General features: G+C 47.6%; 1 protein-coding gene and 1 pseudogene across 2 annotated transcripts; both read left to right on the top strand.

Annotated features, from left to right (window-relative positions):
* Window positions 1-6,908: 6,908 nt before the first annotated feature.
* On the top strand, window positions 6,909-22,322 carry CAVIN2 (caveolae associated protein 2). Its single transcript, XM_080670932.1, has 2 exons — window positions 6,909-7,830; window positions 18,691-22,322. Exons 1-2 carry the CDS (start codon window positions 7,348-7,350, stop codon window positions 19,486-19,488), a joined length of 1,281 nt encoding a protein of 426 aa, XP_080527058.1. The 5' UTR covers window positions 6,909-7,347; the 3' UTR covers window positions 19,489-22,322.
* Window positions 22,323-24,387: 2,065 nt separating this feature from the next.
* Window positions 24,388-27,739, top strand: LOC308249571 (phosphoglycerate mutase 1-like; annotated as a pseudogene). Its single transcript has 2 exons — window positions 24,388-24,431; window positions 27,110-27,739. The product of its transcript is annotated as a phosphoglycerate mutase 1-like (transcript).
* The last annotated feature ends 244 nt before the right edge of the window (window positions 27,740-27,983 follow it).

Raw genomic sequence — 27,983 nt, 5'->3', positions numbered from 1 at the left:
AACAGAAGGACAGGAAATGGCTTCACAGCGCTACAATAAGGACTCAGGTTATCTGTGAAGAAGGGCTTCCTGACAACACCAGACTCGGTTACCAAAATGGTTTTGGAATTTCCTCCTTCAAGGCTTTCAAATGAATAGAACTTTCCTTTAAGACAAGGGGAGACATTTTTGTTGTTGTCCTTGAGGGTTTTTTTTAATAGCAAATAAAATTCTTAGTGTTCATTCATCAGGATACCTCCAGGAACAGATTCACAAAACAGACCTCAAAATTCACTACTTCAGAAGGCTTGTTAAACTCTGAAACAGGGGACTAGAGGAATCTAGAATGTTCTTCCAAGGGGAGATTTCAGATTCAATAACCAGCAGCAGGGTGCAGGGGAGAGGGAGAGGAAAGGGGAAGAGGGCAGGGAGAGGAGGAGGCGGCTGGGGAAGACCTATCTACTGAGAAGGGAGTGCCCAATGAGCCTGCACGCTCTCTCTGTCCAGAGCCGCCAGCCCCTCCGAGCATCTGTGTTCATGGAGAAGCCTGTGGCCTGCCCGCCTCCTTCCTCCAAGTGTTACTTCTCAAGGTCGTGTAGCATCTGAGACAACACACATAGCAAGCTCTGCATTACGAGGACAGCGGTCTTGCTACGTTACTCTCCTCATTCACATCTGTTTGCCACGAATCCTGTTTGCTGTGGGGCTCCGTAATGAGAAAAGCAAACGCAAAGGTCACCGCGAGGTTAAGGGGTTTCCTGAGACTGAAAAGGGGCAACTTCAACGCCTCATTAGGTCTTGCCTTGTATTGTCTTCTAATTGCTTCTTGTGCGTAAATCTCGCTTTTCCCCAAAGACTCCGAGCTGCTCCGGGATGAAAGCCTTGTTTTTAATTTTTTGTGCTGAGAGTCTCCGTCGACGCAGAGCATGTAACAACTCGCTTAGAGCAGCTGATGAATTTATTGGTGGGGAAGGCTGAGGCACCCTCACGTATCTCCTCTGGGTGTGCCCCGAAGTGTCAGAAAGGGATAGCAGAAGAAGTATTAGTTTTGAATATGACATATGTAACACAAGATGTGAACATATTTTTTAATCTTTATTGTTGAAAGCATTACATAGGTCCTCCTTTTTCCCCCAATAACCCCCTCCAGCCCATTCCCATCCACCCCCTTCAGGCCCTCACCACCCTATTGTCTGTGTCCATGGGTTGTGCATATATGCACAAAAGTTCATTGGCTGATCTCTTCCCACCCACCCTCCCCTGCCTTCCCTCTGAGGTTCAACAGTCTGTCCATGCTTCTATGCCTCTGGGTTTATTTTTGATCATATTTTTGAAAAAAAATTTTAAATTATATCTTCAAAGCCAAGAAGCTAAACTAGACAGTTATATTAAGGAGTTTTATTTATTTAATTTATGTATTTAACACATATGCTGCTTACCATGTTATCGGCACTGGTCCAAGCATTTACAAACATCAACTCATTTAAATCCCATCTATATAGTAAAAGCCTAAGCAACCGTTATGACAGAACGACCAGTTGCTATGAAGCACACTGACCACCAGGGGTCAGACGCTCAATGCAGGAGCTGCCTCCTGGTGGTCAGTGTGCTGCCACAGGGGGAGTGCCGCTCAGCCAGAAACCAGGCTCATGGCTGGCGAGCACAGCGGTGATGGCGGGAGCCTCTCCCACCTCCATGGTAGCACTGAGGAGCAGGGAGCTGAGTGGTAAGGAGCGAGCAGGCAGGCAGGAAGGAGCGAGAGGTCCCAGATTGCAAGAGGGATTCTGGACTGCGAGAGGGCGCAGGCCGGGCTGAGGGACCCCTAAACCCCCCCCCCCCATGCACAAATTTCTTGCACTGGGCCTCTAGTAACAACATATGATAATAAGATAAGAATTATCTTGTTTTAGAATGTGTCCTAGAAAGGAAAAGCAACTTGTCCAAAGTCATACAACCTTGCTGGAACTGGAACCCGGAAACTTTGTCTTGAGAGTCCATGCTCTCAACCTTCGGACCTCATGGACCACCAGTGACCTGCGGACCACCAGCTGGTGACTGCTGCTCTTAACTGTTGTCCTCTGTGCAAGCTAAATCACCTGGGGCAGGGGCCATGTGAGAGAAAGACGGAGACAGAGAGGACAGGAGTGGGAGAGATTTGAGGGAGCAAGAGAGGAAGAGGAGGAAAAGCGGCCATCTTCAACCTCCAATTCAATTGTTTCCATTTCTGCATCCAAGTAAGCCTGCCCTCTCCGAGGAAAAATATGCGGGAAAGCAGGCTAGGGGCCGGTGGACTACACAGCCAATCCTCTAAAGGGCCGATTTCAAAAGGGGCCCGTGTCACTTCTGCTTATATCTGTTGAACAGAGCTTGGTAACACATCCACCCCCAGCTCAGAGAGAGACAGGAGTGCAGTCTTAAGCTGGGTAAGTATGTACCTACCTAAGACTCCGTCGCTGGTTAACTCACTCCATCACTGCAGAAGGCTTCTCCTCTCACCCGGATTCCTGCGACATACGGTATCTGCTTAGATGGCCCTGTTTCAAGAGGATTTCCTGGACTGCCCTATCTAAGATCACACCCTGTCACCCTCTGACCCACTATTCTGCTTTATTTTTCTTCATGGAAATGTATCACTGTCTAAAATTACAGGATATTTTTCTTTTCACTGGTCTCCCCCCCACCCCTCAAAGCATGAACTCCACAAGAGCAGGGACCTTATGTCTTGTTCACGGCTACATTGCCACGGCCTGCTTGTTGCTCAGTAATAGTTGCTGAATGAATGAATGACTGAATGAATGATGAATAAACACCACTCTAACTTGTCTCTCTGCCTCTGATCTTGACAATAAAACACGATGGAAAAGAGTTTAGTTATCTTAACGGGTACCAGAGTTTTGCTGTCTTTTAAAAAGGTAGAAAACTGCTTTTCACGATGATAATGATACCTCTCCTTGGTGTAGGATGAAACCCAAGAGCCTGCATTGGGCTAACAGTCCCCTCGTTAAACAGGAAGTGGAGGGTAAGAGAAAACGGAAGGCAGGAAACCGGGAGGAGAGGGACCAGAAGGTGTCAGCCATCTTCCTGTGACGCCGCATCTCCTTACCATGCACTGCACTGTGCGAATGCGTGGCGTGAGTGGGCGCCGTGATGCCTGACACGGGCTGGGGCTCCCAGCTGGGAAGGCATGGAGCAAGATGGAAACACGGGGTCCCAGAGGCAGAGGAGGCCTGGAAAATATGCAGGCCCCTCTAGAATGTCCAAAAACAGCATGGCATTTCCTAAATGACAGCACATGGCGAGTAACGTGGAACCTACCTTTTCTGTCAAAACTGTACATTATTAATGCTTCATCACTCATTTATATACATTTCCATATAGGTTACATGGAGACTTTGGTTGGAAGAGGGTAAGGTCATATAATCACACGCTTTTCATCCTTGATATTTCTACTGAACACAATTCCTCTCCATCACCTCAGAAAAGGATCAGGGAAAGGCAGGGCCATCTGGCCTTCTACAAGCTGCACCCCTTTCGTCTGCGCCCCTGTGGGGTGCAGTGCAGAGCGAAGCCAGCTGTGGTTGGGTGATCCTTCAACGCCACCTTCCTTCCTGCTTAGTGCCTGCTTATCCCGCCATTTTTGGTATCAAGCACAGAATGCAGTTTTGCTTAGGGCAGCCGTGGGCAAACTACGGCCCGCGGGCCAGATCCGGCCCGTTCGGCTGTCCTATCCGGCCCACAGAGCTGAAAGAGCGGAGGGTTCTCTTGCTCTCCCCTCCGCTCCTTTCCTTTGAATTTATATTAGTTCACACAAACACTCCATCCATGCTTTTGTTCCGGCCCTCCGGTCCAGTTTAAGAACCCATGGTGGCCCTCGAGTCAAAAAGTTTGCCCACCCCTGGCTTAGGGTAATGTTATTTTAGGAGTTAAGTGTGGGGACAGTGGTACATATAAACGGATTGGATGCAGGAGTGCTGGGGACAAACCTAGACGGCTCATAATTTTTCAAGAACTGCATTTTCATTGCAAACTACAGGGTCACAATTATCTATTACTGCATAACAAACCACCCCAAGACTGAGTGACATAACACAAACAGCATTTTCTTATACCTGCAGGTTTGTGGATCGGAAATCAGGGCAGGCCCAGCAAGGATGACTCAACTCTGCCTCACAAGGCCGAGGGCCTCGTGTGGGCAGGGCAGGGCTAGGCGGAGAGACTTGAGAGAACAGTTGGTAGCCAGTGAATGGATAGAGGATTCAGACCCCTAACCATACCCTGGTGGCTAACGCTGCCATGTGACCCACTCCAGCACCATGCCTGCTCCTCCTATGAAGAGGCAGGGTCTGTTTCCTGTGCCCTTGACCCTGAGCTTGGCCTGTGACCTGCTTGGACCAAAGGAATGTAGTGGACATGACAAGAGGAGAATTCCAAACTTCCCAAATCTTGCAGCTTTTGCTTTCATTCCCTGGTCTCCCTGAGGCTGAAAGATTGAGGACAGAGAAATCCCACATCCTAGTTGTCCCGGCTAAAGAGCCAGTCATGTGATGAAGACCATCTTGGATTCCATGACAGTTGAGTGGCATGCCTAGCCGAGACGACATTCTGGCTGAGCCCTGCCTAGCCATCACACAATCATGGGTACATAAAACTCAGGACTGTAGTTGTTTCAGCCTTGGAATTTCAGGCTGGTTAGTTACACAGCAATAGATAACTGTTATGATATGCTACGTGTCTTATTCAAAATTGATTTTCTGAAATAACTAGGCTCACGTGCAAATCTTTCTTCCTGTTTAACCGGTAGCCTCTCTCTCTTTTTCCTACCTTAACCCCGTGTCTTCAAGGTCTCTGTTTATCTAACAGATTATACAATATCCAACAATGCAACGCAAAATCAGTGCCAATCAATGCAAAAAGTCAGGGCAAAGTGATTATAATGTAAAATTGCAAATCTTTCTAAATGTGTAAGAAATCATGAAGTTGATGAAGGTAATGTGAGAGAAGCCCTTGAATCATGGGTAACTCCCCTGATGAGTGAGAATCTGCAGCTGGAATAGTTAACATTTAAACAAGGAGAAATCCTCACAGATGATGGCACAATAACTGCTTCCGAAGGGACTAATTTGAATGTCAGGATTTAAGAGAGGCTCTTGGGAAACTGATGAAATCTTCAAATATTTTTGCAATAATGACCCTCTTTATGACTTGCCCACTGAAATCAAATGTAAAAGGATATTGTGGATGAGACCATATAATTTGGTTAGAAAATTACGCTTCTCAAAATCAGCACTTGATTCATCCTTTGTTCTAACATTTAGCACATCATTGACCAACTAAAATGTGTTAAATGTAAGGTAAATTAATTTTAATGATTGTCTTACCTTTTTTATAGTTCCAACCAAATCTTTTCACTGTTTTGTTCTTTTTTTTTTTTTTTTTTTTTTTTTTTTCACTTTAGCTCGACCAACATGGCTCAGTGGTTGAGCATTAACCTATGAACCAGGAGGTCACGGTTCAATTCTGAGTTGTGGGCTCGATCCCCATTAGGGGGCATGCAGGAGGCAGCCAATCAATGATTCTCTCTCATCATTGATGTTTCTATCTCCCTTTTCCCTTCCTCTCTAAAATCAATAAAAATCTATTTAAAAAAAATTTTTTTTTAATAAAACATGAAGTTGGTTTGGGGAGGTATCAATTATGTGAGGAAACGTCTGTGGCCTCTGTGAATAGCTTAATTCATCTCCCTAACTAACAGGTATACCCACCGAGGGCAGGTCTCAGAATACGCTGTATTGTATCCTCTGGACAGTTCACCGACCATCGGACCGCACAGATAACAGAAACTCACAAATTCGATAAACGTGACAGCGAATGACCCTCTGATTGATGGCTGACGGGTAGGCCTTGCCATTGAAGAATGGCACTTTTCCATCATCAATCCCTGAACACAGGAGCTGGCATTTGTGCTTCTCAAAATTGTTCGTCGAAGGCCTATTACAAATTTCCTGCCGAAAGCGCTTTCGAAGGCTGAATGCATTTAAAACCAACCCGAGCATGTCAAGTCGTCCTAGGAAATCAGGCCCGCTCCCCAGGGCTGGGCGGGGGCGGCCCGGCTGGGAACAGGTGTGCCACTTCACTGCACAGGAATTTGGAAATGTCAGATGTAGAAGCACTTTAGAAACTCCAACTCAGCCCGCCTGGCGGCCCCCTTCTGGGCACGTGTCCGTAAGTGCCTTGCAGAGGGGGCCTCTGAGAAGGTCTCTCAGCAGTGATTCTAAACCAGTTCAAACAAATGGCATGGTAGGCTCTTAAAGAGACCAGGCTTTCTTACCTGGGGGAGCGGGAGGGGTTCCTCTTTCAATTTTGCTTCCCAGAAGAAAGTATATTTTTTAAAATACGTTTTTATGGATTTCAGAGAGGAAGAGAAAAAGAGAGACAGACGCGTCAATGATGAGAGAGAATCATGGATCATCTGCCTCCTGCACGCCCCACATTGGGGATCAAGCCCGCCTCCCGGGCAGGTGCCCTGACTGGGAATTGAACTGTGACCTCCTCGTTCATAGGTCGATGCTCAGCCACTGAGCCACGCCACCGGGCTGGGCAACAATGACACGTTTTAACAACCTTGAGGTTCAGTCTCTTTTGACTGATCTTGCTCTCCAGTTACAAGAAGAACTTGTGACGGAGAACTGGCCTCCTTTCCTGTGGTTACCAGGGTCTCTTCCCTTCCTTCAGACATTGCCAACGAACAACCCAAGCTGGGCTGCCAGTACCCTTTACACTTGACCCCTCCCATCTCCTTGGACACCAGGCGTTCTGCAGTCCATCGGGCAGGTCCAGGGCAAATGCAAACAATACTTTCCGTTAGAATAATTTGTATTCAGGAAGGAGGAAAAAAAAAAACAAAACAGCCGCTCTGTTGCATCTGTAGCATAGCAGCCGGAGACAAGTTTACCAGCGCTGGCCAACTGGAGGCCAGGAGCTGGCCGGGTGAGCGTGCTTTCCCCGCCCCTAGATGAAGTCATGACTGAAATATGGCATTCAACTTCTTTTTAAAAGGGAAGAGGAGTCGGACAGAAAAGCTGGCCCGGCAGGAAAGTGCCCTGCGCCCAGAGGAAGCGCGAGGAAGTGTGCGATGCCTCTGATCCCCGAGTGGCTCTCCTCTGACCTTCGCCTCCCCCTGGGTGGAGCGGGCTTTTAAGAGCCGCCGGGGTGCAGGCCCAGGTCAGTGCAGCCGGTGCCTGCCTGCCTGAACCCCTCCAGGCTGGAGAGCCGGGCTCTGAGCTCCAAGCGGCCGGCCTAGCTCTGCGCCCCTCGCCACCGTCCTCCCCGGAGCAAGAAGAGGGACCGGGCCTGCCCACCTGCCCGGCCATGGGGGAGGACGCTGCCCACGCCGAGAAGTCCCAGCACCCGGGCTCCGAGCTGCGGCCGGAGAAGCCAGCCAGCCCCAGCCCGGCGCCCTCCTCCACGCCCAGCCCCAGCCTGCACCTGGGCAGCACGGACGAGGCCCCCCGGGACCACGCGCAGGTGAACGCGGTCACGGTGCTCACGCTCCTGGACAAGCTGGTGAGGATGATGGACGTGGTGCAGGAGAACCAGCACAAGATGGAGCAGCGGCAGATCAGCCTGGAGGGCTCGGTGAAGGGCATCCAGAACGACCTGACCAAGCTGTCCAAGTACCAGGCCTCCACGGGCAGCACGGTGAGCAAGCTGCTGGACAAGTCCCGCAAGGTGAGCGCGCACACGCGTGCGGTCCGGGAGCGCCTGGAGCGGCAGTGCGCGCAGGTGAAGCGGCTGGAGAGCAACCACGCCCAGCTCCTGCGCCGCAACCATTTCAAGGTGCTCATCTTCCAGGTCAGTGCCCCCCGCCCCCCACCTCCCCGCAGCAGCCACCGCTCGCATTCCTGAGCTCAGTGGGCCTGGCTCTCGCCATCTGTCCATCTGTCCTGCCCGGCAGGGCTTAGACACACAGGCTTGTCCCTGTCCGCCTTCAGCAGGCAGAGGAGAAAGCTGTGCACACAGGTGACCTTGCCGGTCCCCGAGGCCCACATTCAAGGCCGATGCCCCCGAGGTTAGTTGGGCAGGGTCACATATCGGGGAACACCTGGATGGCCTCCATCCAGCTCTGGAAGGTGAGCAGGTGCCGGCGCCCCAGGCAAACCCATCTGTCTCCCTGCCTATGAACCGGGGCGCTGGCTGCCGCTGTCAGCTGGACAGGGCCAAGTCGTTCAGTGGCTGTTGATTAACTCTTTGGGCAAGTGAGGTAAGCATGTGAGGTGTTCGTTTGTTAGGGGGGGAGTTGTTGTTGTTTAAATCAAAAAGTGAAACTCATAACTGTGTCTAGTCTCCCTGTGTCCAAATGCTACCAGTGTTTTGGGGGCTAAGCAAGTACTGAGGGCTCATTCCAGGCAAGTTCACTAGCCTCGTCCTTCCAGGACTCTTCTGGCCCAAGCGATCTTGTTGAGCTCCTTTCTAGCAGAGGACGCACTCACAGTACAGAGCAGAGCTCCTTGCAAACACCCCAGATGTGCTTCTCGCTGCGCAGAGACACACTGCCAAGTAAAATGAAAGCCGGGCGATCAGTTCCAGCTACAAAGGCTGGTCTTGAGTATTTGCTGTGTCCAATGATTGCCGAATTTTTTACGGCCTCAGTGATGCAATGAATGTAGCAAGAGGCTCTCTGGGGACAGGGAATCTGCGTGGGCCATGGTTCCGCCAGGCGGTGGGCATCTGTGAATCCAAGGGCAGCCCTGCCTACTGCCGGGAGCCTTCCGCCCAGTGGACCCCGCCAGCTGGGACCCCAGGAAGCAATCGCCGTCCCTCCCTGCCCCAGGGCTGTCTCCTTGTGAGCATGTGAATAGGGGAGGATTTCAAAGCCCTGGAGAGGCGAGGCTGTGACCACTGTCTGATTGTGAAAGGCACACAGAAGAGCCTTCATCTCCCCAGAGAGATGTGGAAATGGGGCTTGAAACCAAGGGAGCCTTCTTTTCCTAAACGAATCCGCTCTGCCAAGTCAGAGCCCCAGCCTCCTTCCCCCCGAAAAGGACAGGCCCATCCGGCTGCTCCATTGTCCTCCCCAAATCGCACTTGCTGTCCTAAAGCTTCAGGCAGCTGACATCTTCCTACACCTTGCAGGCTTTCTGCAGCTGGAAGTTTTTTAGCTTTTAATGCAAATGGAATAGCTTTTCATGCACCAGATAAACGGAAGAGATACGTAACTGTTCTCTCTCTTAAGCCATATAAGGTCCTTAATTGATTAGCCCAAAAGATAGTAGAAATCTCGCTCTGGAAGCATTGCTAAGTTAAAGACTCACCTCCACACCATACTAAACATGCGCAGACCTGTTAGAGGAAATCTCCCTCCTTCCAGTATGAGCCAAAGAGAATAACTCTTGACCTGGCCCTCAGTTTAGAAGGAAAAACACAAGTGTTTATCTAGTCGAGGAAGAACACAATTTGTAGGGATCGGGTTTTGTTTTGATTGGCCACAGACACCTGTAGAGGTTGGGGGGATGGATAGAGAAGATATGTGACTAAAAATTGGAGAGAATTCTACATCTGACAGTTAGATAAACCATCGTTGGGGACTTAAAGACAGAGACTGCCGCTGAAGCCTGGCCACGGCCTCCTGTTTTGTCACTTTGGGTTGACAGGTGTGAAATTGCAGTCAGAAAGGGAAGAAATTCTGCAGATGGTGAGTGAAAGGTGAGACAGGGGCGCTCGAGACCCAGGGGGAAGCGAAGAGAACCCAAGGCAACATGTTTAAGCTCCGCGCTGGGCCTCTTAGCCGGCAGCCCCCAAGGACACTTATTTTTGAAAAGAGCCGTTTAGGAGGCAAGGAACTGGGCCCTTCTTAAGCCCCGTAAGATCCTTTCTTAGCCTAAAGGATATTCGAAATCTCAACTCTCAAGGCGTCGCCTGGTGGTTATTTAAAGAAACAAATGCGAGTGCTGCTCCTCAGTGGAAGGGTTGCTCTTTCTCCTGATCCTTCTTAAAGCGAGGGTTTCAGGGGCAGGAAGTGTGCCGGTGGACAAAACAATCACTGTGTTAGAGAGTGGCTTAGCACGGGGGCCGAGAAGGTTAATTTTGCCATCAGACACTGCTTCCAATCCTAGTTCCCCCACTCGCCACCCGTGTGCGTGTTTTGTAGCTTCTCCACGCGTGTGTCCTCATCTGTGCACTGAGGATATTAATAAGGGCAAAGAACGTTTAAGCTCTTAGTAAGCCCTGCCGACACTACTGAGCGTTTCTCTGGGCGTTATCTCACTTCCCCCCCGGTTTACCGATGAGGGTGTTGAGATATTTATATCTTGTCTAAAGTTATTTATTAAGCAAGTGATGAAGCTGGGGTTTGACCGATTCCAAAGTCTGTGCTCTTAAACATAAATGCTTCCCCCCTCCTAGCTCTCTCTGAGGGTGAGGAATCCAGGAAATAACACTTAACATGGCTAGTGACTGGCCTGGTGTAAGAACTCAAGGAAGAGAAAGAAGCTCTTCCTGGGTGGATGTGAAATGCATTTGCAGGGAGCGGGGGCTACAGTTTGCTTGGTTAGAAATGTGCTTCTTATCAACCAAAGACCTTATCTGCATCTATGCATAACCCGTGGACACAGACAATAGGGTGGTAAAGGCCTGGGGTGGGATGGGGGGGCTGAGCTGGGAAAGGTCAGTGCGGGGGCGGGGGGAGGGACATCTGTAATATTTTCAACAATAAAGATTTTTTAAAAATAAAAATAATAATAAATAAATAAAAATAATAATTAATAAATATGCCTCTTGAGTAAAAACTGACCTTGCCCTACCCAGAATCTTAAAATAGCTATGCTTATTCTTTTATATATATATATATATTTTATTGATATTTTACAGAGAGGAAGGGAGAGGAATAGAGAGCTAGAAACATCGATGAGAGAGAAACATCGATCAGCTGCCTCCTGCACACCTCCCACTGGGGATGTGCCCGCAACCAAGGTACATGCCCTTGACTGGAATCGAACCCGGGACCCTTCAGTCTGCAGGCCGACGCTCTATCCACTGAGCCAAACCGGTTTCGGCTGCTTATTCTTTTTCAGTTGAGATTTATTAAAAGTCACACACATACACACACACACACACACACACACACACACACACACACCTACACACTCCCACTCCCTACCATACATTGTATGACAACTACCATGTTGAAATCCGTATCCTGTCACCACCGCTCCATGAAAGCAAAGGACCTTCCCACAGAGCCTTCCCCACACAGACCCTCTTGGCAGCAGCCCCGCCTTCACCGTGTGGCAGAGGCCGCTGTTCCCCAGATCGGCAGAGAGGGCGGAGGGCGGGTAAGGTACGAGGGCCACTTCATACCTTTACGTGATGGCTGTCACTTCCAGTCAGTTGAACACTATTATGCTGGTCTTTCCTGTACTGAATCCATCGGTTTTCTAGTTTACGACCAAAACGTTCATGTGAGAGTGAAGGAGGAGAGCGGGGAAGGAAAGCTGTTACTGATATGAGGCACCTGGTGCTGGGGTGTTTAGAAGATCACGTGTCTAGGGCAGGGGTCGGCAAACTCATCAGTCCACAGAGCCAAATATCAACAGCACAACGATTGAAATTTCTTTGGAGAGCCACATTTTTTAAATTTAAACTTCTTCTAACGCCACTTCTTCAACATAGACTCGCCCAGGCCGTGGTATTTTGTGGAAGAGCCACACTCCAGGGGCCAAAGAGCCGCATGTGGCTCGCGAGCCGCAGTTTGCCGACCACGGGTCTAGTGTGTTAGTTCCTGGTATGTCCTCCCAAATCTGCAGGTGCTTCTGGATTGGCCGGTTTGTTGGCTGGCTGGACCTACATGCTTCCACGTGTGCATTGTCTAAAATGCCAAACTTTGTCCTCAGTGTATCCTGTTTAAATCGTGTCATTTGTTTATTTGAACCTGTGCTGAATTTACAGGTTAAGCCTCTCAGGCCTTAGTCATTACCTCAGATTATAAACCCAGGAGTATCTAAAACTGGCCAAAATTCATTTCCCTTCAAGCAATAAAGGAAATTGTCAGATCCTTGTTAAACTTAGCAGCGTTCCTTTCTACATTTCTATCAGATCAATGTTCAATTCAGAATACTGTGACAGGACCCAGTGTAAGTGAAATGAGACTCAGCGGCGTTCCTGATCAAAAAGCAAACGCTGAAGACTAATAAGGCTAATTCTCCACCTGTAAGGCAGGCTAGCTTTTTACTGAAAAATAGGATTTCTATGGAAAGTCAGTGAATATGCAGTTAAGAGGGAATTTTCTCTGCTGATTGAAGGGACTAGAATTTCATAGGTAACTGACCCTGCCTGGGGGTGCGGGGCCCAATGATGGCCTCTTAAGGGGTTAGTTGATGATTATTTGAAAAAGCAGTCTGGGAATTATTTCAAATCCAGAGAGAAAATGAGGTCCTCGTGGACAGCTTACACTTTCACCCACATAACATTGTGAAACTGGGTGAAAAGAGTAGAGGTTAGGTACTTGCTGTGGATACATTCGTGGAGAATCAAGCCTTTAAATGTGTTCAGATATTCATCTTTTGGGTCCCTTCAATGAGGTCAGAATTTTAGAAAGCTGCTAAAAGGGTAGCACCTTCAGACTGTTTTTAAATGGATTTTTTTTTTTAAAGACTGTACTCCTTTCTCTATCCCAAGCCACTGTTCTGCAACCTGCAACGTTAATTCAGACTTACAAGAAGCAGGGCCCAGATCATAAAAAACACCCTTTATAGGACAACGCGTGGTGTTTATATCACATTGATTAATGGTCCCATAATGGAATATTGGTTTCAACGTGCCACTTCCCCGGTGCCCTTTAGTTTATGAGAGAAACAAAATACTGGTTCTTATTGTTATTGTTTACACTTATTGAATGCCAGCCCTCCCTCAGGCACTTTATGGGAAATAACTGATTATTGCTGGTATGTCTTCCAAAGAATCTTCACTTCCGTGTGTTAAATGACCAAGCCCCCAGACGCAGCCCTGCCAAGTGAGCGATGCGCCTTCTGCTGCTCGGTAATCTGTATGTGTTTGAATTGGGTGAAACCTGCTCTCACGTGCAGCTCAGGTCTCAGGGTTTTGGTTCTTGCGTGAAACAAAACGGGGTTGGCATTAGGATACTATGGGATTGCGTCCGTCGTTGGTTAACTCTTTTTCATGGTTATTTAGGTTAATGTCACAGAATCGGATAATGTAGAGCTGGAAAGCGCCTTAATAATCATTTAGTTTAACCTCATTTTATATCAAAGAAGCAAAGGCCCTGAGAAGCAAAGTCACTGGGCAGGTTTCATTTGATTAACAGTAGAAATTACAGAGCTGAACTGTGAAATCAGTAGAAACAAACACTCTGATCCCACGAGGGCAAAGTTCACGTTCACTGGGCTGTCTACGCCAGCTTTTCAATAATTCAGTGCGATTTGGTTTTGCTTTGTCTTCTGTGTTTTTGGTGTGTAACAAAGAACACCTAACCAGTGTGATCTTAAAAAAGAATTGAGCCCTTGATAACACTGAAAAATAATGAAACTTTTAAATCCTCCCGAATGTGAAAGACTGCTCGGGGATTGTAAGTAATGCTTTTTATTCTTATGACTTGCCGCTCCCACCAGCAGCTGCCTTCGGGTGCAGTTCTAATCAATGCTTTATCCACTTGGCAATCTATACCTCAGCAACACGAATCAGAGAGAGCCATCAATGTGTAAAAGAGGCCCATAAATCAGAATGTCAGGTGGGCATCGTTCCATTTTAATAACTAGTATTTAGAGATTATTGGATAAAACATTTCATGGACATAAATTTATGATCCTCATATCCCTCCAAGATGCCACCACATCCCGCTGGGACGATGACAGCCTTTGTTATTGTCTTCTAACAACAGGGGTGATACGTTAGTGACAGGAGAGCAAGCCGCTGGCTTGTCTCTCTTTATTCAAGCTTTAAAGGACTTACTGTGGCCTCCTGTTCAAACGCTAGTCATACAGTCTCCCTGTCTTTGAAAGTGTCCATAGCTGTGTATATGTGCAAAGGTTCGCTTCCACGCGTCCCAACCCAAAAAGTGCCTCGCGTGTCGGCAAGTTTCTCTATGTTGATGTCTATATGCACAACTGGAATTATTAGTTCAAGAGAATTAATATAAACAGCAAACGAGCGGAAGTATAAGGGAAAAGGCCACTGCTCAAGAGCTCTCTCCAATCTTTTTCTCTTGCAAGCGTGTCATCCGTGTATGCTTGAAGTGTTCTGTTCCATTCTTCCTTCCTTTGGACTATTCCTGAGGGTTTCTGTGAAACATCAGAACCAGGAGCAGGTCCTCAGTGGAGCCTGGGTGTCTTCATGACAATGAATCTGTAGGGCAAATAGTCAGCTGGTACAACTTCCGAAGGAAGCAACGCAACTCCCAAGGGATTCTTAACGCCACGCGAAGGAATCACAACCCCTAGTCGATACATGGGCAGCATAAGTCAGCAGTGACAGAACTGAGGGTGTATATCTGGTCATCCCCCTTGAAAGAGCCAACCATCTTGGAATCTTCCGAGAAAGTAGGTCAAAGACGTTAGGACCAGAGGCCAAAGGCAGAAGTGTAAGCTCCCCTGTCGGGAGGTGAGATATCAAGTGTGTCCTTGAGGGGTGCGTGTCCTGAGCAAGGCATGTGTGCAGGTGAGACCGGGCGCCTGGGGGTCTGTGCAGTGACAGAGGAGCCACGGTCCGAGGTTCAAGTTCAATTTCCATCACAACAGTCACTTCGTATTAAATACCATGCATGCATTTTACTAAAGAATGGAGCTTTTGAAGAGTGTCGGTATTGTGCTGCTCCTACACAGACATCATGGAAAGGCGAGGCCTACACGTGCTTGCACACTCACAGATTCCTGCGTGACTAGGAGAGGCAAAGGGCTCACCCTCAGCGTGATGCTGTGAGAAGCCACGCGATAAATGCTGTCCAGTGAACAGACCACCAAGCACGGCTCGAGTAATGAAAGTGACCGCAGACGCCTTGCAGATAGCCAAGAAGACATATCTCACTCGGTTCCAGTCCCAGGAAGACGCACCCAGCCCATTCTGGATTATGTCTGCTCCTGCTGTGTTGATTTTCACAGTTGGCACTTGTGTAAATTTCCCTGGCAGCGCATAAAAGGATTCCGTTGCGGTTCCTACTATCTCTTAACTGCCCTCAGCTCTGCAGTGTGAATCTGCCCCAGGTCATTTCTCCATCACACGCTCACGCACTTCGCTCAGACCGTCCTCAGAGGACACGTAAGGAGAGAGAGGAGTTAAGCTCAGCCATGCTTTTTTAATAATAACATTGACATTGAAGAAAAAATGCAAAATTATTAGTTGACTTCTTTTAGAAGCCCAGTTACCGGGTCTACCTCGCCTTGAGGTTGAAGAAAAGAAAGCTGGCAGGGCAATCCTTTGGTTACCGTGGGAGATTACACACATGTACCTCTTCTCACGGAGCCAAGGCTCATTTTGAGTTTTCCACCTGCATGTCTGCCGTTTTCACTAAGGTCTTTTTTTTTAATATATATATTTTTATTGATTTCAGAGAGGAAGGGAGAGGGAGATAGAAACATCAATGATGAGAGAGAATCATTGATCAGCGGCCTCCTGCACGCCCCCAACTAGGGATCAAGCCAGCGACCCAGGCATGTACCTTTGACCGGAATTGAACCTGGGACCCTTCAGTCCGTAGGCCGATGCTTTATCCACTGAGCCAAACCAGCTAGGGCCACTAAGGACTTTTAATAACATTTCCCTGAGCTCCTGGTTTCTTCCTTCCCTTCAAGCAACTCCTGTCAAAGCATCCCAACCCTCTCGTCAAACCCCACAAGTAATTTCGCTTCCGGACTAAGCATCAGAGCCCTAGCTACTTCTGCAGCTGACCCTCGTTCAGTCACACTCACCCTCTGAGAATAAACTCCTTCTTCCAAATGGCAACCACTGCTTTCCTCGTGCCTTAGGTTCTCATTTCCCAGCGACAGCCACAGTCAGCAAACTTGCTTCTAGACTCAGAGCAGGGCCCATACTTTTGCAGGCTTCAAGCCTTGCCAACGGAGGGGTGTCTCCGCTCCAGCTACCCTCAGGGCTGTGTTAGAAAGCCGCTGAACCCAACATGCACTCATTCAACAACTAGCTGTTGAGCTGCCAGGAACTATTCCTAGTCACTGGGCCATAACAGTGAACAGACAAAAACTCCACCTTCATGGGGAGTACATGCCAATGAAACAGAGGCGAGTTGAGACTTGAAACATGGGAACATTGCTCTCTGTAAAAGTCCGTGTCATAAATGATTTGTGGGAATCCCATCCTCCTTTTATGTTTTAACTTTGTCTTTTATATGGTGTTCCTGACATTTTTTTTTTTCAATCCTCACCCGAGGATATTTTTCCATTGATTTTTAGAGAGGGGAAAAGACAGAGAAAAATATCAATGTGAGAGGAACACATGGATTGGTTGCCTCCTGCACACGCTCTGACCAGGGCCCAGGCCGGAGAGGAGCCTGCAACTGAGGTACTTGCCCTTGACCGGAATCCAACCCAGGACCCTTCGGTCCACAGGCCAATGCTCTATCCATTGAGCCAAACTGGCTAGGCCCTGACAATTTGTTGACATTCAAAATGGAAGGGTGTGGATAAAAGAATGTGAAGGGATTCGCCAAAAAGCATGTATAGATACCACATAGACACAGAGGACTATGTGGGGATAGCCATAGGGAAACGGAGGTGGGGGGGGGGGTGCAGGTGGGAAAAGGGTGGGGGGAAATGGGGATGGAAAGAGATTTTGCTTGGGTCCATGGGCACATGATACAGTGTGCAGATGATGTTTCATTGAGTTGTACACTTGAGAGCTATATGGTTTTGCTAACCAATGTTACCCCAATAAATTCAATTTTTAAAAATGGGTGGGTATGGAGAAAGCTTTAGGAAATGGAATCTGTGATATCTTCCTTCTACCAAGGATTCTATTTAACCAGGCAATTCTGCTCTTTACCTCTACCCAGGACTTTCCCCTTTGTTTCTAGCCAGTTTAGAAAGGGCTCAGGTATGAGTATGGGTCTGTAAGGGGGAGACACAGGGTTGTGACTTTGAAGACAGTACCATAATTACACCATTCAGTGGTAATAAGGAGAGGAATTGTTAATCTTCTCTTTATCAAAACTTTGTTCATTTAGCCTTTGTAGCAAGAAGTTAAAAAAATATGTAGGCTCACTCTTAGAGCATGTTTCCAATTACAATGTCAATTTTTCAAAATTGCAAAATGAGAAGGGAAGTTCTTACTGTTAACGTGACCTTTGCATGAAGGTTAGATCCCAGACAGACTTCTAAAGTCCCTAAGTGCACTGGGCAGTCCACAACATAACGAGGCAACATCACGGCTTTGGTGGAAGCAGGTGGTATGGGCTCTGGCACCGGGCCCACCTTGGCCTTCTTGCAGAGCCCTAGTGTCCCTGCAAGTACAGTCCAAAGGCTGCTAATCTAGGTCAGATCCTCCTGTTCATGTCTGGAGGACACCGAGACGCAAGGAGATGAAGTTATTTGCCAAAAGTCACACACCATGTAGCAATACAGCAAGGCCTGGGATTCAGACTTCCGGTCACACACGCTTTCTACTGTGCTGTTTCTTTTCATGAAAATGCGAAGGCATTTAGTTGGGTCTTGTTTTCCAATATTCAAATAGAAATATAAAAATCAAAGAGATTTCCATGCTGAGGGGTCCAAGTCTGTCTACATTCAAATCTCCCCATTTAGCAACGCTAGCGAACCATTCCCCTTGCCCTGTGGAGGCAGGTGCCCAGGCTCTGCCCCCTGAGACATGGCAGGGGCAGGCCTTTGCCTGTGTGCTTAGAAGCTGGAGAGAGAAGTGTACTGGGCATAGTGTGTCGGGGTTGGGGTGAGGGTGGGGGGAGTCCTGAGCTTCTCTCCTCACTCTTAGCTCTAGGTGGGGGCTGAAGCATTCTTGTCCAGGAAGCCCTGTTTAACAAAAGAGGCTTGATAAGCTACATTTGGCATCATAATTCCCCTTTACTACTCTAAATATGGCTCTAGTATGCCACCTCCCCTTTTTAATGCCCACAAAGGATATACTAAACCACAGGCTTTGTGAGTGGGTCCCCAGGAAGGCTGGCCTTGCTTCCCTTCCTCTAAAATTATGTCCTCAGAAGAACTAGAGTGCACTTGGGACAGATACCAAGGTTGGCCTTCTCTTTACTTCCGACGGCTAGCTGGGGAGGAAACCTGGTCAAGGCTTTACATGGGGTCTGACACTTGAGGACTTCCTGTTTTCTCTCCCCTGCCCCCACCTTTTATCTTCCAACTTGACCACCAGGCTCCTTCTCAGTGGGATAGTGGCAGGAACCGAGCTGGGTAGGAGAGAAGTTCACAGTGACTTACTTTAGCTCCTTTATAGAGGCAGCTTCCTGGCCGATCTGAGCCACAGCCCACTTCCCCCTCTGCCTGTCACTGATAGAGCCCTTGCCAGAACCCTCCTGATCTTCCCATGGGGAGCCCTTGGCCTTATCCAGCTTGCGGGGAGGGGGAAGCCTTGACTGATTGACAATTAACTCTTCATGTCCTAGAAAACTGAAGCCACAAACATTGGGTTTCTATCCTGCCCAAAACTGGCAGCACAGGCATTACGGCCGCTCCGGCCTGTTTGGGGAATGCGTTACTAACGTGAAATCTGCCTTGTCCATCTCTCCAGGAAGAGCATGAGATCCCCGCCAGTGTGTTTGCCAAAGAGCCCGTGTCCAGCCCCAACGAAGGGAAGGAGGAACTTGGCGATGAGAACAAGTCTTTGGAGGAAACCTTGCACACAGTGGACCTCTCTTCGGAAGATGAGTTGGCCCACGACGAGGAGGCCCTGGAAGACAGCGCAGAGGAAAGCATGGGAGAGAGCAGAGCCGAGAAAATCAAAAGGTCCAGCCTCCGGAAGGTGGACAGCCTCAAGAAGGCCTTCTCTCGCCAGAACATCGAGAAGCAGATGAACAAGCTGGGGACAAAGATCGTGTCCGTGGAGAGGAGGGAGAAGATTAAGAAATCGTTCGCTTCCAACCACCAGAAAACATCCTCCGGGAAAAGCTCCCCCTTCAAGGTCTCCCCTCTCACTTTCGGGCGCAAGAAAGTCCCAGAGGGGGAAAGCACTGGGGAGAACGAGACCAAGTCCGAAGACGCGCCCAGCAATGAGCACGTGCCCAATGACCATGACCATGAGGGGAGCTCACTGGCCGAGGGTCTCTCCCAAGCATCCCTCTCCAGCGTCCTGGTCGAAGGGAAGGGGGCCGAGGGGGAGAGTGGGAGGGCAGCCTCGCGGGGCAGTAACTCTGGCATGGACAGCACCGTGGACTTGACCGTGGAGGAGGATGAGGAGTCGTTGGTGGCCCGGGAACAGGCACAGAAGGTGCGCTATGAGGGCGGCTACGCGCTCAACTCCAAGGAGGCAGAGCAGTCCGAAGAGGAGGCCGCCCAGCCCCCGGTGCTGCAGGTGGGCCACATGGCCTGAGCGGGAGGCCCACTGCGCCCCGCGGTGCCTGCAGGCAGTGGGAGCCTAGAACACACGTCCACGCGTCTCTGGCACTACCCACTCACTACTGTGTTGTTGTTCATGTAGCAGCACACACGTGACCAAGATCCGCTCTGAAGGCAGCCTGTCAGGGGCTCCATTTCTAATTTGCTCCTAGGTTCTGTTTCTGTAGGATTTCTCCAAGATTGCCCAGAAGAAATGGAGCCCTTGAAAAACACTGATCAGTTTAGCTTAGAAGAACCAGAGGCTCCTGAAGACACTGGTCATGAAAGGTGATTGATTTGGGGTCATTCCATAAGCTTGCTGCAGAGCGTATCAGCAACACATGGAATTTCCCAGAACTCCATGCATCTGTTAGGTATTTTTCAGGTGTGTGATATACGATATACATGTATGTTTAAGCTAAAGGGTAACTGCTTTTTTTTAAAAAAAAGAAAACACGTTTTTTAAAAGGTAGAAGAAAAAGTTTAGTTGACCATCCACTTAATAGAAACCGTTGTTTTCTTGAAAATAAAGTAAAAACTGTAATTTTTAGCTAAAGAAGTAAGACATGTAGGAAAATCAGGACTATTAGAAAAAGAAAACTAAGAAAGAGATGTGGGAAAATAAGAAAAACAGGAACGAAGAATGCCAAAGAAAATGAAGACAAAGAGAGAAAAAAGTATGTGCTTAAAAGTAGAATATTTACAATCTAAATTCAAATATTTCACTCTTTATAACAATACTAAAGAAGTTCATATATCTGGAATAATGTTATATTTTCACAATATTTTTATTTTCTAACATTTTCAAATAATATAAAGACATTTTACTGTGTTAAAGCTGTATTTTTAAATATATAAAAGACATTAGAAATATTCCTCTGAAGAAACTCAAAAGGATGTTGTCTCTTTAACACTGGGAATGAATATAAATATTCAAAATTAATTAATGCATACTGCCTTTTCTAGGAAGTTGGATCATACTAGTCTTTAATGTAATGTTTTCCAAATTTGAAATAACACTTGCACTCAAAATGTAATGTTGGTTTATAGGATATTAAAATCAACAGGTTTGGGAAAGGGAGGGCTTCTGTTTGTCCTTTTTTTGTAGACATAATGATAATTTCATTCCAGGTTATATTTTATTTATATGTCAATTTCACATCATTGTAATATGTTTATTAACTTTTTAAAGCATGCTAGTATTTATGTATATATGCACATATAGTCAGATAGGGTAATTTTTACTACTGCCTAACATTATACTAAAATGTTGCTTTATCTACTTTTAATTACAGAATGCTCATGTTTTGAGAATATTATAGAACTATAGTTTGAAGACAGGTAGCAGGGAGCAGATTCCTGCCTTTAGATTTCGCCACTCACTATAAGTAGCCTTGCAACTATAGATATACAGATATATATTTCAACATGAACATTTTTCTCTTTCCAATTAGGAATCCAGTCTATGTCTGAATTTCTAATCCCACACAGTATTAACAAACTGCTTTGTCTTATAAAAGAGATAAGTTTAACAAATGTATTGATGGCACAACCTATACCGCTATCCTTGTTTTTGCAATCATGTACCCCACGAATTAGATGGTTGAGCTAACAATGGCTGTGTTAAAGAAGACTAAATAAACCAAAAATGAAAAGTACCGAACAGTGTCAGTTTGTTGGCAGAACAATTTTAGAACAAGCAGAGAGAATTGATTTTTAAACTCTCCTCCAAATATAGCTGTAATGTTGATTGTTTCCGTCTTGATTTCCCCTATTAACTCGGCTTTCTCTTTTCCCTGATCTCATTTAGAATCTGAGTCTCATTCTTCAAGTTTAACTTTCTTGACATCACCTTGCCAGCTCTGGGGAGCAGCTGAATTGATTGCAGCTGCTTGATGAATCTGATATTTCCATCTGCATTTTTACTGTTTGGTACCAGGGCTCAGAATACCTTAAGCAGCTCTGCAAACATGAATGTATCAGGCTGTGCATTCAGTTGCTCCACACAGATGAACCTCTGTCTCCTGCACTGTCATACATCTGGTGGAAGACTTCATTTCGCTCATGGCCCTCAGCATGCCTGTTCCACCTGCACTGGGTTGCTATGACTTCTTGCTGCCAAGGAGGTGGAGGGTCCAGGGTTCACGTGATGATTACATTTCCTTTTCAAAAGATGCGCATGTCGTGTAGTGAAAAACTACACTTAGGCATCTTTTCAGGTTTTACTGACAAACCATTTACTCCATGCTCCACATTCGAAGCATTAAAATCCTAAGCAATAAACAGAGAACAAGGCCAGATAATTGCTGGAAAACACACACAGCCGGGATCACGGAGAGGAGCCGTTGAGGACGCAGAAGCTGTTTCCTCTGTGTTATTGTTGAATTATTTGTATTCTGGTGAGGCTGCAAAGTCCCCAAATTAGATATGTCTTCCCCCCGCCCAGCCACTAACCCATTTCTAACTTATGTGCCTGGAGCTCCTGGGATTCGTGTCCCCCCAAAGCCTGGTTGTACATTAATAAGCACTGAGATCCATATCTTAGAAACATAATTCAGGAGCAAGAAACTTCATTACATGGATCACAAATCTCACAGAAATATAGCAAAGACGTCGCTTTTCTATGAGATTTTATTTTTAAAATATATAGATATATATTTCAACGGGAACATTTTTCTCTTTCCAATTAGGAATCCAGTCTATGTCTGAATTTCTTTATACACATGAAAATAAAAGACCCACACCAGGGCCAGTTCTGCACAAAATAAAGATTTTTTTTTTTTCACATGTATTGTGTGATGAAAGCCCAGAATGTTTCTGCTTTTGGGCAAAAAAAAAAAAAAAAAAAAAAAAAAAAAATCAAGGTTTGAACCTCCTGCATTTCAGGCCAAGATCAGGAAACCGGAAGCTCCTTGGACAGAGCCGAGCGGCTGGTGTGGGTAAAGGTTAGATTGAAAGTCATTTCCTACATTAAGAGACGAATGCCCGCGCCCAGTTAATTCCTGCTTGAAAGTTTGTTTACTGCCCTCTGGCCCCAGTCTAAGTGATTTTATATTGGAGACTGAGAGCATGAGGAATCGAGGTGCAGGCAGCGATCATTATGAACAGTTCCATAGCAACCACCCGTCCTCTCCTAAAAACCAGCGCTGACAACCACAAAGCTTCCCAGATGAAACTGGCGTGGTGACCTTCGTGTTGTGCTGGATCTGGGTGTCGAGATAAAGACTGCTGCAGCCAGGAGCTCATGCCTGAAGGGAGCGGGCAGTAACTCCCATTATTGAAGAGAGAGTCTTCTTATTTTTGTTTTAAACATCGCATTGTCCTGAAGTACTGAAATTGTTTTTACCTCGCCACTCAGACTTCCCAGTGAAGAAGCCAGACCTTTAGCAAAACAGCATGATAGTCATACGTTTAGACTTTTCACCATAAAACCAATTCATTAAGTATTTATTAAGCAATGCAACCATTTGTCCCTCCCATTGGCTACAAATTCTTAGTCCCCCAAGCAGTAAGACACAAGCCTGGGGGAGAGGGAACCAGTATTTATATATTTGGGTCAGTCCTCACCAGGGGATATTTTTGTATTGATGTTAGAGAGAGTGGAGGGGAGGAGGAGAGAGAGAGAAACATCAATGTGAGAGAGACACATTGATTGGTTGCCTCCTGCACAGGACAGACCTGGGCTGGGGGTCGAGCCTGCAACCGAGGTCCATGCCCTTGACCAGAATCAACCAGGAACCCTTTGGTCCGTAGGCCAACGCTCTATCCACTGAGCCAAACCAGTGAGGGCGGGAACCAATCTTTTTGATAGCTTCTGTTACACCAGGCTGGGATCTCCAGGGGTCAGGTCCTGCGTACCTACCACACGCTAGACACAAGCTCTATCTCATTCAATCAAATTCTGTTATAAAGGTGCTATTTTTGCACCTGAGACTTTTGACAATTTACTCCAACAAGGAAGATGGGGGAGGGAAGGAACTCCAGAATTCTTAACCACTCTAGGTTCTCACTCACCGTGTTATAATTTAACTATTTTTCCTTTGCTGGTCACAGAGTTAAAAGTCTGGCCCAAGTTCACGTAACTATTGAGTGTGAGAGTCCGTGCTCAATCCCAGTCTGAATTCCATGTTTTTGCCAAAACAGACTCCTAATTGTATCATCCAACTGTGCTTAAGGACGAGTCTCTTTACAAGCTCTCAGATGGGGTAGTATTAATGTCATTGTATCGCCCCTTAGACAGCAGGTGTCACAGATGGCCACGCTACGTAAATGATTTTGGTGATTGTCATTCAATGCTAAGTAAAAGCAGCTCCTGGTTCTTGGGGAGCCACACAGAGACTATTATTCAAGATTGCGGAGGCCACGGAGGGGCTCCCTAGTTCCTTGGCATTGTCCAATGTCAGTAGCTGCAGGGTTCACTTTGGGGCATGGCTTAATGAGGGCAGCTTGTCAACAGAGAGCGAGACTGGGATTGGCTAATTCGAAGGTGGCACAAGACGTCTGCTCCAACTCTGTACATTAAAGGAATCATCCCCTTGTGTCATGCTGGAGAAATCACCATATCCTGCCTGGACACGTCCTCTGATAGGCTGAAAAGATAAACAAGTGGCAAATCAGCATGGGGTTGTGCAGGGGAGGATGGAGGTTCAGAAGTACGGTGAACCTCGAGGAGAGGGAGACCTAGCCCTGATGATAATTCCTACAAAACCGTCCAGCTGTCTTCCCAAGGGAAACAGGAGCAAATGCTGGTGCCTCCATTTCTGTGCTCCAGCCACCCTCTTTCATCGAGACGCATGCTGCAGGCAGACTTCTTCCAAAGGCTCTGGCAGCAGTCACAAACCCCAATGTCTACGGGGGCTCACAATGAGCAAAATGGTGCCAGGAGGTGGCGGCAATGGTGCCAAAGCTGCTGCATGTGGGCCACGTCCTCTGGATGGGGTACCCTTCTAACTCATCCGCCCAAAGGTGATGCCTTTTTTCAATTTCCAGAAAGGGATGGTACATACTAGGAGCCACCCAGGATTGGGGTAAACTGCCAGCCACTACCCAACTCCAATGGCCATGTCAGAAACCAAGCCCAGTGTTGCCAAAACTTCTACTTCTTTTCAGAAGGGCCAAAATTCAGATTTCTTTCTACGTGAAATCCTCTTTGCTTTTCACTCTTGGCAACTGGCTCAAATCATTTTAACTACCGTAGCATGCAAGCCAGTAGGGACTGCCTGCTCTCAATGTATCCTGGCATGGACCACAGTTTCTGACTTCTGGTCTATAGTGATGAAGGCTCTGAACTCTCCTTCCCGCCCTGAGGCACAGACTCAAGAGTAGAAGCTAGTCACAGGATTGGATTTGCCTTGAGAAGAAAACACAAACCTTCTTAGGAAAATATAGAGTGCCAACACACTCTTCCCTGAACTTGTAAGCAATGTTCTCTTACTGCTTCCTGAATTTGTAAGATTCCTGTTCATGCTGCATAGCTAGCGACTGGGGAGAGAGCCACCTATCACATTGAAAGGTGGCTAGATCAGTGGTCAGCAAACTCTTTAGTCAACAGAGACAAATATCAACAGTACAACGATTGAAATTTCTTTGGAGAGCCAATTTTTTTAAACTTAAACTTCTTCTAACGCCACTTCTTCAAAATAGACTCGCCCAGGCCGTGGTATTTTGTGGAAGAGCCACACTCAAGGGGCCAAAGAGCCGCATGTGGCTCGCGAGCCGCGGTTTGCCGACCACTGGGCTAGAGGATCTATTTTGTTCATTAGATTCCACAGAGACATTGAAGCATGCAACAGACTGACAAATTTCAGAGGGAAAGGGAAGGGGGAAATCATTAACCAAAGAACACACATGCAGACAATAGGGCGGTGAAGGCCTGGGGAGGGGGCGGGACCAGGGTGGAGGGGGTCAATGAGGGAAAAGGGGGGACATCTGTAATACTTTCAACAATAAAGATAAATAAATAAAAAGAAAGGTGGTTGTAGGTTCTCTAATGGCAAAGCACCACTTACTATTAGCATCGCTCACTACCTGTGGGTTACCGGCAAAACCCTTGCTTGTCTAAGGGATTGCTGGTTTTGGTAAACTGGGCATAGGATGTGACTATCCTATTTCTATGTTCCAGTTGAAAATACCTACTAAAATATGTATGTTTATTTATATATAAAATATTTATATATAATTTATATATTTTCCAGTTGAAAATACCTACTGATCTATAATAATAAAAGCGTAATATGCTCATTAGACTGGACGTCCTTCCAGATGACCTTCAGGACGAAGCCGGAGCTGCCAGGGAAGCCCAGGTCCCGGGTGCCTGCCGGCGGCCAGGGGAAGCCTGGGTCCCAGGTGCCAGAGGGAAGCCGGGCCGGCAGCTGGGGGAAGGAAGACCTACTCTTGCACAAATTTTGTGCATCGAGCCTCTAGTATATATATTCCTGTCAATAACCTAGAGGTCCTACAGATGACAAAACAGCAAGTCTGAATTCGGCTCTGCAATATATCACAGCAAAATTGCCAGCCAACACTCCATTCTTCAACTCTTTATTGTTCGTAATGAGGCACTAAAGGGAAAGAACACAGCTCAATTTTTCGGATGCTAAATTGAGCCTTCAGAGCTCAGAGTTTGGGGGAAAACTGTCACAGGTGTAGCGCCAGGGGCAAGCGGCCCTTTGTCAAGGAGGACCCGGCTGCCACCTGGAGTTCTAAATCTGCGCAGGGATTAGCTGCGCTCTCCAAGGGGCACTGTTCACTGCCTCCAGAATCCCAGGGACACGCAGGAAAGACCTTGTGAACGTGCCTGACTTGAAAAATCAAATTTCCTATGGACCTTTCATCAATAATTTTAAATCCCCACAGAATAAAAGGAAGCCCCCTCCCAGGATGGGTGGAGAGAAGCAATACCTCAGTTTATGAGACTGTCCTTGAACTTATCCAGCAGAAGGGAGACTGATGCACATTGGGTATCATTTCATAATAACCTTTCCTTTTCTCTCTTTCTTTCTGAACTAAAAATATCTTTCCCATCTACCTGTAACTAGACATTTCAGAGATAAATAAAAGCAGGGAGGTGTGAACTGTCCAATAACCACAGGCAGTTTTCGTCTGCAAGGAAAGTTTCCCCAGTAAAGGTATCCCCTTTGTTTTACTAACATCTGTTACATGTACTGGGCATTTACACGCCGGGCCCTGTGCTGGACCTGCGGATACAACAGAGAATAAGAGAAGAGTCTTTGCTGTCTAGAAACTATGTATTGAGGAAGGAGAACGTGCTGAGAATCGCTTACATTAAGATTTCGAGCCCGGCCGTGTGGCTCAGGCTCAGTGGTTGAGCATTGACCTATGAACCAGGAGGTCACAGTTTGATTCCTGGCCGGGGCACATGCCTGGATTGGGGGCTCGATCCCCAGTGTGGGGCATGCAGGAGGCAGCCTATCAATGATTCTGTCTCATCATTGATGTGTCTATCTCTCTCCTCCCTTCCTCTCTGAAATCAATAAAAAATATATATATTTTTTAAATATTTCGAACTTATAATAGCAAAGCAAAAGGGGACAAATAACTTGAAAGAAAAAGAAATCAGCCTGGCGAGCATGGGCGGGGGGAGGTGGAGGGGGGAGGACGGCCCTGCGAGATGCCGGCTATGAGTTTGACATCTGCTTCACCTCAGTGCAGAAGAGGGCAATCCGGACCCTCTGGACAGTGCTGGGTGCCACTGACCCCCTGTGGCTGCCTGTAGTGAGGACTTGGCGGGTCGATGAGCGGCACTGTGGGGGTCAGCCTGGCCTTAAAGCAGAAACCGCTGCCAAGCGTGGCGAGGCCAGGTAACCATCTGGAGGCGCTCCTATGATATCCCACCACCACCGATGGAGCCCGCCCGTCCCTCTACAGCCACATCAGCAAGGATCACAGGTGTGCAGGCCTCGCTGAAGACCAGCTGCCCTCCTGTGAGGGTCTGAAGGACACCACTGCCAGCGCTCTGCCCTTTTGGAATGAAAAAACAATGCTCCCATCAAGGAGGGGACACGGGTACTGGTTGCAGCCCATGGCAGCAGCCTCCTGGGCCTTGTCAGACATCCGGGGCCTTTCTGAAGAGGCGATCGTGGAGCTGCCCCTGCCGGCTGTGCTTCCCATTGCCTATGAATTGGACGAGAACTTGAAGTCCATCGAGCCATGCCGTTCCTGGGGGTGAAGAGCCTGTGGGTAAAGCCATGGAGGCTGAGGCTGCCCAGGGCAAGGCCAGGAAGTGAAGGCAAGCGGGCGGACAACCTTCCCAAGGTCACCTCCCTCCCAGCCCAGCCCTCTGCATTCCCCTGTGCACATGCCACACTGACCGCATCTGTAGGCATCTGAGGGTGCAGCTGCAGATGGGGCGGTGGCTCCCTCTTTTGTTTTAGCCATTTTGTCTCCCACGCCCACTCCCTTCATGCAACCCCTTCAGGATGGCACCTCTGGGGCCTGGGACCTCGTCCAAGCCGAGGAAGACTCTTATCT

The sequence above is a fragment of the Plecotus auritus genome (assembly GCF_963455305.1).
Source record: "Plecotus auritus genome assembly, chromosome: 5".
Classification (NCBI taxonomy): domain Eukaryota; kingdom Metazoa; phylum Chordata; class Mammalia; order Chiroptera; family Vespertilionidae; genus Plecotus; species Plecotus auritus.
This window is presented reverse-complemented; position numbering and strand designations above follow the sequence as displayed.

Coding starts and splice junctions, on each gene's coding strand:
- CAVIN2 (XM_080670932.1), top strand. CDS start 7,348: ATGGGGGAGGACGCTGCCCACGCCGAGAAGTCCCAGCACCCGGGCTCC. Junction 7,831..18,690: donor TCAAGGTGCTCATCTTCCAG/GTCAGTGCCCCC, acceptor CCATCTCTCCAG/GAAGAGCATGAGATCCCCGC.